Source organism: Psittacula echo, assembly GCF_963264785.1.
Source record: "Psittacula echo genome assembly, chromosome: 7".
NCBI classification, from domain to species: Eukaryota; Metazoa; Chordata; class Aves; order Psittaciformes; family Psittacidae; genus Psittacula; species Psittacula echo.
Window position 1 is genome coordinate 39679051 of NC_137740.1, and position 13932 is coordinate 39692982.

The 13932-nt window shown below is 39.3% G+C and overlaps 1 protein-coding gene across 11 annotated transcripts in view; it reads right to left on the minus strand.

Annotated features, from left to right (window-relative positions):
- Positions 1-709: 709 nt before the first annotated feature.
- The window catches only part of MBNL1 (muscleblind like splicing regulator 1), a 104505-nt gene continuing 91282 nt past the window's right edge, over positions 710-13932 (minus strand). For 9 of the 11 annotated variants that reach the window (XM_080623954.1, XM_080623959.1, XM_080623958.1 and 6 more), the window contains 4 exons: positions 9535-9570; positions 8752-8846; positions 5661-5735; positions 710-4092 (listed from right to left, as the gene is read on the minus strand). In XM_080623954.1, the coding sequence (XP_080480080.1) occupies positions 5679-5735; positions 8752-8846; positions 9535-9570 (188 nt within the window). In that variant the 3' untranslated portion in view covers positions 710-4092; positions 5661-5678. The remainder of the gene's footprint in view (positions 4093-5660; positions 5736-8751; positions 8847-9534; positions 9571-13932) is intronic. The other 2 variants (XM_080623957.1, XM_080623955.1) reach the window with 1 other exon arrangement.

The following is a 13932-nucleotide window of genomic DNA, read 5'->3' on the forward strand; positions in this document are numbered from 1 at the left end:
TTCACTTGGCAGCTAAATGCAATGATAGATTTAACTGCTGGTATCACTGCAAGCATGAAAGCAAACACAGTACCAATGAGCCAGGGGCTCTGCTGACAGGAATGAGGTGTCTGGGTGTGCTGAGCTGAGAACTGGATAAAACCAGCTCGTAAATTCTGAGGTCTCTTGGGCTGTGCCAATGAGCACAGGAGACACCTGCAATCCTCTTGGAAACCAACCGTTCTGACAGTTTCGTTTTCCAAATTAAGCTTGATATTTTTGATCAATAATTTTGATTACCAGTGATCTGTGGGACACTGATCAAGGAAGAGTAAAATGTGGAAATGGGGTCCTCTCTAATGCCAGTCACTGCCTTGCTGTGCGTACCAAAACTGGGGGCAGCTGCTGAGGGCCCATCTCCTTTACCTGCATCTTGAAAGTACTGCCACAAGAGGGTAATAAAAGCTCAGTCTAGATCTACGGTATCCTGGTGCTCTGTATTTATCCTCTGGATTTAACAATAACCTCACACATACTTAGTATTCTTCATAGATCTACTGTATCTTTAACATAGGATGTGCTATAAAAAACCCCACTACCAGCATCTTTTTCCTCCAAATAAATGATAGCCCTTCAGTCGAACAAATGAACAGATAAAACTGAAAATGGGTGCAAAGGAAGCGGTGTAATTTTTAGCCTGATACAGAAAAATGTAATTAAGAAAGAGAACTTTTATTAGGGCAATTTCACTTTATTTTTTTCCATACAGCAAGGTCATCTATAGCAGTAATAAAATAAGCATAAAAACAAATTGCAGCCCAGGACAGAGTACATAATTTGGAGCAACTACAAGCAAAAAGTAAGTCTGTGATTACATAATAGTAAAACCAAGCACATCTGTCCTTTCAGCAGATGAAAGTTGCGGGGTTGCAAATAAGTGCAACTTCACTAATTATTCAGTGTGAGTACTGGAGAGATCAGGTATGGCAATGGCCCAATCGCTTTGTCTTTTCAGCTTTGGCATTCATGTAATGACAACGTTTCTTGAATGCTTTCCATTAAAATGGTACAATTTCCCAGGGTTTTTTTCACCTGCTAAAAGAACAGGACCACTACAGCAATAAAAATAATCACATAACAACTACAGCTACGGTGTGCTGTTTGGTTTGCCTGTTCATGATTCAACTCTTTTGTGAAAGTCAGTATTTGTTTTTAAGAATCTTTTTTGTGAACAATAAACCACTGAAATTGTCAGAAACTGGTCTGAATAGCATATATCTTTAATATACTTTTTGATACTTTAAACATGCAGTAGTTTTTGAATAATGTACGGAATATTTGATCCATGATTTCACCTTGATGGTTTGAAGTACCTGCTTTTTTTTCTTTTTTTTTTTTTTTTTTCTTTTTTTCTTTTTTTTTTTCTTAATGATTTTCAGGCAGATTTGAACCAGTGGAGCTTTTGTCAGTCATGAGATCTTGGAAGGATGGCGTATCTTTCCGGCTGAAAAAATCCTGGCAAACTACAAGCTGTCCACATAAAGCAAAGCAACTTTTTTGAAGGGGTATGGAGTGCTAACTCTGTGCCACTTTTGCAAGCAATTTTGTTCAGCCTGTCATTTTATTAGCCTTAACAAAACTCCTTGTAATTATAGACATTTTTATTCAAAATAAGATCTTACTATTATACAGGTTTCTCTCTTTTTTGACTATATACAGAAGTGCAAAAAGTCAACCTTCTCTCTATACGTTCCCACATGCTAAACTGCAGCATAATCAACCCTCAAGAGTTTGCACACACACACGATAATTCTTGTTACGTAAACTTTGAGTATTTGGATTATCAACAAAAAGTCCCTTGATCTATTGATTATGCAGCTTATTTATAACAAGGCCTGATATTCAGGGATTTCAAAAAATATTTAAACAATATTTTAACATTTGAAATGGATACAGTAGAAAATAAATTTTATTCTAATATCTAGGAACTAGATTTTCTCATAATAACTAATTACAAACAAAATAAATCATCAAAATATTACTCAATTGTCTGCCAGGATTGTTGCCATAGCAACAACTTAACTTCTTACTTAGCAATGATTATATAATTATAAGATATCCATATAAAAGATCTTTGTTCTTTTAATGAAAACTAGACAAGAACTAACAATGACTGACATTCTTACATTGTAATATTAAATCAGTAAAATATAAATCATTTAGTTAACAAATACGAATACTCCTTTGACACTACATGTAAATTCAAAACTGAGTATGTTATGAAGGAAACTACCTTTTTTTTTGTATTTTGAAAAAGTCATCAGTAAACTCTAATAAAACAAAATTCTATAAACTGAAATGGTATTCAACTGGTAATAGAAAATGAAAACAATCTAATAAATGTAAGAAATAAAACCTACACTTTTAACAAGAAAAAAATAAGTAATATTCTATAATGTTAAGTAACTACTATAACATGTGAAGTCACCTATACTTTCTTAACACGACTGAAATTACATTGGTATGGGTTTTAACCCGTAATGTAATAATCTAAGGCTTTAATAGATGTACAGTACAATCAGTAAAATCAACACATCATTCTTATACTATAAAGCATCTCTCTCAAGCATAAAAACTTGCAGTAAACTTGGAAGTATGGAGAGTTCTACAACCGAACTCGCGCTTCTTCCACTCCACGCTATGCTACCAGTGACCTGGCCCCCACTTCAGCACTTTGCTGAACAGAGCAAAAATATCCTTTACTAGCTGCAACATCCAAACCACAAAAAGGAATTCCTTTGGATGAATCCGTTCTTAAAACTTGAATGCACATCTATTTTTTTTTTGTTTTTATTTTGTAAAGGCTTTCTAAGGCTATAAGCAGTTAATCTGAACAAAAAAAATCACATATAAAACTCACCCAAGTATTTAACCCACCCAATTTCTACACTAATTAACATCTCCATTTTTTCATATTTTGGTTTTTTCATGCATCTGATGTCAGTGCTTTTTGTGTCTTTGTTTAGAGTCACCATGTAGAGCGTGACTTTGATGAAGTAAAAGTGAAACCCATCTCTGCAAAACATTTATAGTCCTTTTGACTTTTGACAGAGGCTATAAATAGAAGCAAAAGAAGTTCCTCAAACATTTGTTATGGTGTCTCAGAAATGGCTTTTCCCTTTCATATATCATGTTATACAGTAAAATATGCATAAATATTACACTACAATGCCTTAAAAGAGTTAATATATATGTCCAGTATGGGTTAATTTGTACGGCTAGAGTATCTCTCTTGTGCTGTCTACTGTTACGGTAAGGAATAGTTGGCCATTTCTGAGACAGCTTTGGTTTGAACAGAATGGTGCCCTTTGACTGATTAGTACTAACAAAGTAAGTGAAAATGTGGTTCTGAAAATAACACTGCAGAAATAATACTCTGATCGGATGTACAGTCTATGGCACTTCATGAGAATCCTTAACAACGTGGTACTTAAAGCCATTGATATGCTTTAAAATATACACAGTTGTGGTTTTGCTTGGCACATTCATCTCTGTCAGATACCTCTCTTACCACTTCTTACAATCTATTACATTAAAAATATTACTCTTAAACAAAAATTACTGTGCATGCACGCTCTCGTCTATAATGGCAATTTTAAATACAAGGTGCACCTTTGTTATTTGTAAACCTTGAAAGAAATAAACTTACTTTAAAAAATTATATCTTGGTCTACAGACGTACCAATACATAATAGATTCATGGTTACATCATCGTCTGTCTTTTCAAGGTGACATACATGATTATGTAGGAAATAGACTACATATGCATATTTAAACACATATGCATACTTCTGTTCTAGAAAAGATAGACAATGTTGTAGGTTTTAGACAATAAGATCACCTCAGCACAAATATCAATTCAATGTACAAAGTATATAGGCAACAGTGTGCAGTGGATTTCCAAGTTCTTGTTTCATCTCGTTAACATGCAATGTGTGGATGTCTTACTGCTGAGGGCGTTTCCGCGTGTTGCTTGACAGTATATACATTATGGCTAATGAGCTTGTCCTCTTCCCCACCCAAACACACTGTCCTTTTCTCTTTAGTTATGATCTAGAAAGAAAAGAAGATAGAGCATTTTCAAAACATTCATAACTTTTTGTTAGCACCATATCAGCCCCAACTTTACACATGCAGCAAGGAAATCTGCCACCAAGCATGGCAAAGCTTGCACATGCCCCCTGTGGGATGTCCCTCCCTTTAGTAGGTGTTCTTGCAGCAGAGCTTCCCATTACACCTGAATTCTGCAGTGGCAGAAGTGCACAAGATGCTGGCCTCCTGCTCTTCCCAAGCCCCAGCTGTGGAATCAGAACCTGGGGACGGCTTCCCAGCCCCACAGCCCAGCCTCTGGGAGGCAGCTCCCCACCCAGCACTGTGTCAATGCTGCCAGTTGCCCCAGGCCCTCTCTCTTCCCTCTGCTGCTGCAGCCCCTGTAAAGCCAATATTTGAGAGGCACCTAAATATCCTCAGGAATCTGGGCCCTGTGTTCCCAAGGTAATTTTTCACACCTAACTGCACAACTAGTGTAGTTGTTTCTCTAGTCTCTGTTGCCTATCACATGAGGGATGCCTCTAAAGAGTGGTCTCTACAATGGGGACACCCCCAGTCCCAGCTGACTGCAGGGGGAAGCTTGGTAGCACATTTACGCTGCAGATAAGCAGCATCCCATCTGAGTTACTCAAGCAGTTTAACAATGGCTTTGCTCACCTGAAAGAATACCTATTATTATAAACCCACTGTGGCAAATCAGTTAATCCTCACCCTAAGTAATAAATCCATTATTGCTGAGCCATTCAATAAAAACCACAGCAGAAACAGAGTGCAAGGGAGAGAAAGGCAATACAAATGACAAGCTATCCTCAGGGAGGTGATGTGCTGCGGGTGGTCTTAATGACAACAGGCAATTTAGTAACAGACTGGAATCTATAGTTTACTCACAGGAAGATACAGGGGAGAAAAAAGGTCTCTTAAGCTTAGGCACACAAACCTAGATTTCAAGCTATTCAGGACGAAGATTGCAGTATACAAAGCTGATCTAGACTATCTCCAATTGCCATTCACACTGACATAATGTAGGTGTGAACTGCACCCGCACTGTGGGGCCTCTCCTCATCATTCCACCCATGCCAGGAAAATACTGTACATAACATATTGTTGTCACCTGACAACCTGCACTTGTGAGAAATCAGGCATCAGCTAGACAGACAGCTACACCTGTGTTTGCAGAGATGCTGGCTTTCCAAATCTGGAAATTTAAAATTTGTTCTTTCTAAAGACAGCTGAACATAACCACCTCCCCCCAAGACCTGGCCCTTGGCTCACATTAGTGCTGGAGCCATCATCCTTCATAAACAAAATGTCAACCTCTAATTTTAGACTCTGATTTTGCTCCATGTACAAACTAATACTGACATTTGGTCCAATGTACTAGCTAATGTGGTCACTGCTAACTATGGGGTCAGTACTTAGAGAAGAATGGCATGCCAGTGGAGCTCAGAACCTCCTTCCCATATCTTACTAGTTTTCTTAGAAAGAAAATAAAACACCCTGTCCCTGAAAAAGATAAATTATGCACACACAAAGGTAAGAAAAATGCAAGAAAAAACACATTGGGAACTTACTGTTTGATGACAAAATGTCTACATCTGTGTAACATACTTGTGGCTAGTCAGATGTTCGGCAGATATTATGGGTATCTACAGGTAAAAAATTTAAACAGTGAATAACATGTACAATGAGCCAACCCAGAGACACAGCATTTTGTTATAGAATACAAGTTTGGAAAAGTGAGGATTGGCCGTGAGTTGGCGGATTTTATATTTCAACTAGAAGTTAAAGTCAACTGAAGTGCTACAATAGCAACTTAAAACTGGAAAACATTGTGTTAAGTACTAATTGACAAATATAAATAAGTATTATTGGTTGTTTAGAAAACAAGAGAAGTTAAAATCTACAAAAGTCATGCAGTGCAGTAATTGAAAATAGCCCTTTTTGTTGGCCTACACAAAATTCTGTGCTTTCAGTGTATCATTTAAAACAACAAATTCTCCAGTGGCCTTGTTTCAGTCTGATTTTGTGAAGTGTTCACTGCTTTCAGTGTCTTGGTTGTTGAACGCCAAACCTGAGATGCCCTGAGCTTGATTTTCATGGCTGGTGAAAATCCGCTGTCAAGAAGAGCTGCCCTCTGCCGCCACAGGCATCATGGTGGGTCAGCTGAAAAGCTGAGACTCCCCAAAGCAGTGAAACAATTCTCAAAATGTTTATCTGCATAAGCAGAGTTCAGGATGTGGCTCTCTTGAAGTGCCCCATCAACTCAGTTTCCCATAAAAAAAGTATTAAAATCAGCGATTATTAGCAGTACAAACTTCTGTTCTACACAGGAGCCTTATGTCCCATCTGTGCAGCCCCAGGGGGGAGTCAAGAGCAAGTCCTTGGGGACAGGCCCTTGAGAAGGGCCAGCACTAAGGTGTGCAGGTGCTGGAGGAACCATGAGGAACCCTGTAGCACAGACAGGACCACATCTGGCTGGAGGGAGCAATAGATGCACCCATGTACAGGGAAACATGTTGGAGCATTGGCACAAAATTGATTTGTACAATCACAAATGGCTGTTGCACTTGAAAAGACATTTTCCTGATGGATACTGAGGGAGACCTGTTAATCTTCACGAGAAAGTGAATGGGGAGGTTTCTTCTTAACTAAATCATTTACAGGTCTTGGTGTTGGTTTTTCCACCCCTTGTGCCCTCTCCTCCCCTAGCAGCTCCACACAAATGTACATTGCCACCTTGAACAGAAATGTCCTTCAAGCATAATAAAGCTTCTCATACCATTTTTTTTCTACTGCTGCAGGACAGGCTCTTGCACCCAACTGTGTAGAAGCATCAGGGATAGGGCTGTCGAAACATACCAAGGACCTTCAACACCAGTCAATGAAGACGAAGGGCCAGATCTTAAGACTTTTGGCATGCATGCACATTGCATTGTGTGGCATTAAATAACTTCAGCATTGCTCACAGAGCATATACATATATTTGTTATATATGTATATATTGAGGTTTGGCTGCAGTACTGTACTAGGTATGTTATGAGGCTCCAGGGAGGATATGCATGAAATGATCTGATTCTACAACAGAAAGTTGCCCTGTAATTTATTTGGGAAAAAGCATGGCTATTTAGACAGAGATGATTTTAAAAAATAATGATGTTTTCCTGTGGCTTGGCTTGTTCTTACAACTCCCTGGACTTACAAAGGATATAGAGACACACTTAAATTAACTGTATGGCGTAATAAACTACTGAGAGATCAGTAAGCAGACAGGTTACCAAAGAATGTACAGCTGGGCATTGTACAAACTGGGACTGCTCAACAGGCAAAGGTGGAGAGGCTCGCAGCCAAAGATTCTGGGCTTAATCCTGCGAGAACCTGCAGCATGTGACACCCTTAGCAGCAGCGCAGCGCTCGTTGTGCTGCAATAAGGCCAGGGTTGCTGGTGTTATCCACCCCAAGCACAGAGGGGCATGTACACATGGGCACATGCACTATTGCCCAATGTCCAGCTGTGATGCACACCCAACAGCTTTCCCATGGGATTTGGAATTGTTTAAGTGCTAATGACTTAGGAAGCTGAATATGTCAGGTAAGCCTGCCTTAAAAACTGACATTTATCTCCAGAATTACACATACAGAAACATGCCTGCAAAATGCTGAAGAAAACATTTAGTTCCCTTTTCTAAAAGTGATTCCCACTGAGTAGAGAGAAATACCTATATATTAGACCAGAACTGATGGCTTCATGACATCAGCAATTCTAAATCCCTAGTAAATCTAAAAAAAAAAAAATATCTGTTTTTATAAGAGGAACAAGAGGGTCTTTAAAAAGCTTTTACTGTTGCAGCTTCAGCCAGATGTACTACAGAAATCTGCATTTTTGACAACTCAGTCAGAGAAAAACAACAGGACACGTCCTGTTCCCAGGCACAGCTCCAGCTGGTGCGTGTGGGGACTGCAGCTCCTCTGGCCTTGCAGCTCATCTTTGGAGTACCTCTTCTGGTTTTTCTGGGAGGACTTTTAATCACTTACTTAATAAAGCCTTATTCGTTTATTCCTGAAATACATCCAAACATGGCAACAACTGGGGTAACTATTTAGAAATAAAACCAGGCTCTAATGGACATTTTCTGAACTGAAGTCTGCCATTTCCAAGCAGAAATGCAAGCTGAAACAAAGGTTTAAAAGAAGTTTCTGCGTGGCCCTTGATCAAACGTTTTGTTTGGTTCTTGGAAGAGGAGAGTCAGAACACGTTCAGACTGCTAAATTCAGATGGTTAAAAGTGTGATCCTGCAACCCCTCTGCACAGAGGTTTTACTGGCATTCACTAGAGTTCTGTACTAAAAGAAACTGTCAGCTTCACAGAAATAGAAATAAATAATGGGTTCCATGTATCATCCCTTTCTCTTTACATCTCTGAGAGCATAAATAAGCAGCATGGCCCATAAATGTTAAGACTGAGTCAGAAACCCTATTATCAATTATTTTTAGCATCAGAAATGGAACTGCAGCACCTTTTGAGCATGGATAAAGGCTTATTAAGCTGTGCTGCAGATCTTAGAGAGAATGTGTAGGCCAACAAGAGGTAAAATCAAAACCCCCATGCTCATTAAAAGCACCAATTTCAAGTTGTCTGTAAGGAAAAGCTGTAAATTAGCAAACCTGGTTGGCTGTGGCTGTTGCAGCGAAGGGAACACTTGTGGCAGATGTTGTTGCTGCAGACACAGTGGCTGGCGTAGCACCGTGCACCATGGGAACTTTCGGAAGGAAAATCATATAAGCAAACATACAGAAGAGTGTAGCAGTATGGGAACCAGAGCGACATGTGGTAGGAGAATTGAGCATGGTATTTATCACAGCAAAAAGCCCGAGACATCATTGCCAGCGCGTGACATGCAATCACAGTGCAAAGCAGGACAACATTCCAGGGAGAAAGAGGGGTGGGAAATGAAAGAGAAAAGAAGGGGAAAATGCTTGTTACCATCAAATCAAGAAAATCTGTACAAACAAGCTTAACCATTTCAATACAAAAATCAACAGAAGAATTTTTATGCCCTTATATTTACAAATTTTTGTCTTTTAAAAATTCAACCCAAGTATTTACTGCAAACAAAAATTAATCTTGTTGAAGGACAGTACGTGGCTATGGTAAGATACAGTCTTTATATAACACAAGATAGTTTCTAAACACTGGAACTCGCAGGCCAATCAAAATCCACCAAAGAACAATGTGCAATTCAAAAAACTGCTCTACAAAATTAACAACATCTATGTGTCCATGTCAATTAAATCAAAACAACTGCATTTAATTGACAGGTGCTAGGGCAGGAGGCTAAGGAGGTGGACCGGCATGAGAGCTGTAAGTTAAAATCTAGCAGTGGATTTTGAGGGTCTGTGAGCTGCACCACAGGTTTAAGATAATCAAGAAACAAAGCTGGCACCTACCAACACTTGTAGCGGGTGTCATGCACAATATTGAGCCTGCCCATCATGCATTGAAGGAAGGTGGATTTGGAAAGGGAAAAGAATTAAAACAACCCATCACACGTGTAATTAGAAATTTCATTTGAACAAAGAAGAAAAATTGTTATTATGGGAACAGTGGCATGTAACTGTCAGCACAATCAAACCATACAATAGCACAGTGATCCATTCCAACTAGTCTTCAGTGAAGGAGAAGGAGCTCGTTAAACTGTGTGCTGGTTTATTGTGTTTGCCTTTGTAGTACCATGGAGGATTAGTATGGCCAGGAAAAGTTTCTTTAGCTTTATTTTAAATCTCTTTTGGTCTTAAATTTTTCTGCCTTTTGAATTTGGCATGCAGTGCCTTCATTGTATCTGTACGACCCTTGTGAGCTGCTGGTGCAGTGGAAATGATGCTGGCTGTCCTCTGCATCTATTTGCTTAATACGCAGGTCAGAGGAGTGACGGAATAGCTAATGTCTCCTGTGCAGCTCAGGGCAGCACCTAAGACACTTGTTCAGCATTTGTTCCTATGTTATTGGAAGCAGATAATCTTAAGGTCCTTTTCAACCCTAACTATTCTATGATTCTATGACTATGGGAAGTATTTTAAGCTGCTGGTGTCTAGGCTCACAACCTGCAACTCTCCCTAGGCTACACAAAAATAACTCAAGGGGCAGCACTTGGTGATTTCTGCCCTACAACCAGAGCCAACAGCAGTATGGTGGTTTTAGAAACATTATGGTATCATTTTTTATATGTCACTAAGTTGGTAATTCTGTTTACTTTAAATGGCAAAATGCCTTCCACCAGACTGAACTCAGAACCTTGTATTTTTGCTTCCAATATGATAGAAAAATATATACTGATATTTCAGGATATAAATTTTTAATATACAATCCACTTTTTATTTAATAATAACATTTATTAACACTACTAATTATGCCTGACACAGCAGAAGCTGAAATAAAATCTAAAATCCCAGAGATTGCAGTGGAAATGGAAACAAATTCTAGAAGACTGCCAGTGGGAGCCATGGCAATGCTGCTTCCTTGACATTACATGACACAACCTGGGGACAGGAAGTCGTTTTAGCTGGTGCCAAGCATTTTAGTGGCTTGCACAATCTCAGGAGCATTTAACTAAGCAGGGAAAAAGTCAGTCAGTATAGTTACTGCTTGGGACAAGGTTATTCACTGTCATCATTGTATATGTAAGGCCACAAAGAAAAGAGCGTTTCCTAATTACTTTTTCCTAGTTACTCTTCTATCTCTTCTTCATGGAAGATACTGAAAATATTCATGATGAAAGATTAAAAGAAGGGTAGCTTTTTTGACTTCCCCATGCACAAATCATGGCTGAAGTCAATGGAATCACTTGCAAGATCAAAAAATGAAGCAAAATTTGTTTATAAATTATGAACAGTATGTAAAACTGCTTTCTCAGTCCCTATCATGACATCTCTATGGTGTTAATAAGGTTGCAGAGAAGAACCTTTGAGTTCTGTATCTGTGCTGAAATGCCCTATTTATGATGTTGTACATACTTTTTAGATCTGGAATACTACATCATTCCATGCATGTCTACACATTAAAGAGAAGTCAGATATTAATAATGGCTCTGAAATATCACTGTAAAGCTTTTCAGCTAGAAATTCTAGTCTGAGTTGTCATCATTAACATTATAACCAGTGCACACAGTTTTGAAAGGGAATTGAAGCAAATGAACACAGGCAGAAATGAAAATACTAGCTAGGGTGCAATAACTTGCAAATATGAAGACATAATGCTGTATGACCCTCTTACCTGAAATAAAAATAATTTTTGCTATGACCTTAATATTCATTTTGACTTCAGAAGCTTTGACTGACTAATGAGAACACATGAATAATAAATGTGCAGTTTTGAATGTTTCCTAGTTTTTCAGCACAAGGCAGAATTTTAATTTAAGGATGTTCTCAGTTAACTGATCATAACTTCACCACCAGGTTATTTCTACAGTGGCATAAAGCTACTTTTATAAATATTCTATGTTTGCTGGAGCTTTACTTCCTCCTATTATTCCCCTCAGTCTATTTTTTCAGTCCAATATATTAAATCCTAATTAGAAATATCACCATAGAAAGCATAAGCACTCCTGCCAAGGTGAACAGCTGTGCCTTATTTTTCCCTCCCTAATATCTTGGAGGAGGAGCAGTGGTTTTACACAGACCCAGAAGCCTCATGGATGAAGGTGCTCACACAGACATCACTTTAGGAAACTATCTGTGCACTGAGTCCCAGCCATGAGTAAGTTCTCTGGTGTTGAAGCTGGAGTAACTACATGAAAGTGCAATGCATTATCTTAACGGCAGAGGTGGCTGAAGCCCTTCCAGGCTGGCTCCGCAGTTCAGCTGCCCTGATACAATTCTACCCCTTGCAGGTGCATCGTGACAACAGCTCCTGTAAACCGCAAACCTGATCCCTTTCTTCTGGAGGATTATGCTTCTCAAAGACTGCCTGGCTGCCCAGTTGACACACACAGGCTGAGAATACACACAACTGAGGAGACAGTGAGCTGAGGCAAAGGATGGTAACAAACACCAGGGCAAGAATTTCATCTTGTTGCCCACAGGAGCTCTCTATCAGCACATATAAACATACCCCCAGCCAGCTCACAGTTACTGCAAGACAAATGTGCGGAAGTAGCGAATGCCAAATAATGGGTGCTCTGCAAGTTCACAGCCCCACAGCAAAACATTTGCCCACACATCTGCCAAGGTGTCAGGAGTCGGCAACCAGGTCTAAAGTACCAAAAAACCAGCTGTGAACATCTACTAAGTCATGCAAAGGCTCCTCATTTGGCAGACTAACTCCACTTATTTCAACTAGCCAACACCCCAATTGTCCCCTGTTCTTTCTTGCAACGCCTTTCAGACTTCCATCTCAGTCTGGGGACAACTTCCAGCAGTCAAGGTTTCTGGGAGACCTCAAGAGGGGAGCCATGTAAAGAGAGAGCTTTATTCAAGAACAGTGACATGAGTATCTAAGAGCATATAATCATTTAAAGTGTGCTGGAGTGCTATGTCTATCCCCTGGCACAGATGATTCTTTTATTTGCTTTCGCATGCCCTTGCATATAGGCAGCCAGAATTCTGCCTTACAATTCTGAAGAGGTATCTGGGTTTGTCTGGACCATGAGTGGAAAGCTCTCAAGGGTGAAACATTAAAAACGAAGTGCCCTGCAGAGAGGAGGGTCCTGCCAAGATCCTCCACAGAGGTACATACTGATCCTACATAGGGGTACAACTGACAGCGTGTAGGTTCTACAAGTGTCCTGCCCTCAGACCTCCTGCATTTTCATACACTGCAGCTGAAGCAGTGTAAGAACGCATATGAGTAATTACACTTTGGGTGTCTGAACCTGAAAAATGTCACATTAATTCAGATCCCACTGAATTAACCTGCCTCTGCTCCATGGCAGTGGAGCTGAGGGCACCCATGCTCTGTGCTCTCCTGTTGGTTCTTAGGACAGACAGAGAAACTCTATTTGTAGATGACTCTGCACAAACAGGACTGATGCTAGTTAATTTTGAGTAGGGGAAAACTAAAAAGGGCAAGGCAGCAAATAAAATTTTCAAACTTTCAGAAAAGTACTGGATTACTGGGAAGCTCAAACTGCTGCTGTCTGAAAAATATAAAAAGAGAATGTAGCTCACACTAAAAAATCCTTTGCTTTTCTTGTTTAACATATACTGAACGTCAGTGGTTCATAAAGGTCAAATGACTCATCAGGAACCACTGAGCAAACTCCTGTAGGTTTCAGTGCAGATTTGCTAGAGGAAGGGCTGAGGTAGGTGCGTGTCAACGTCAAAGACCATGGTCAATGATGTACTGCAAGTGAGCTCTGAGGCACATGAACAATAATTACAGCTTCTAAGTTCAAAGAGTGTGATTCAAATCAGCTTGAGTACTTTCAGAAATGATCCAGCCCCTCACTGATCTAATGGAAGCTGGAAAATGTAATGGTTTGCTAATTACATCAGTTACACTTTGCCAAAACAAATCTGTGAAATTGTTTAATATTTACAGGAAGGACTTCGATTGCACACATTTTTATATGAATTTTAGAATGTGGGCTAGAATTTGATCTAAAACTTAATCAGTCTTTCTATTGATTCGAACAAGCTTCACAACAGGCTTTTACTAATAGATTTCAGAGGTTGTAAGCTATTAAAATCAAGCTACTACATCAAGCAACTGACTTTTGTGCCATTTAAATTACACCTGTGAGTTGTATGCGAGATCAAAAAAGAATGGTAAAAGGCATTATACTGAATTCCTGGGAACACACATGCCAAAAATGTTTAGGATAAAATACTTAGGTGTTCTTGGTAAAGACT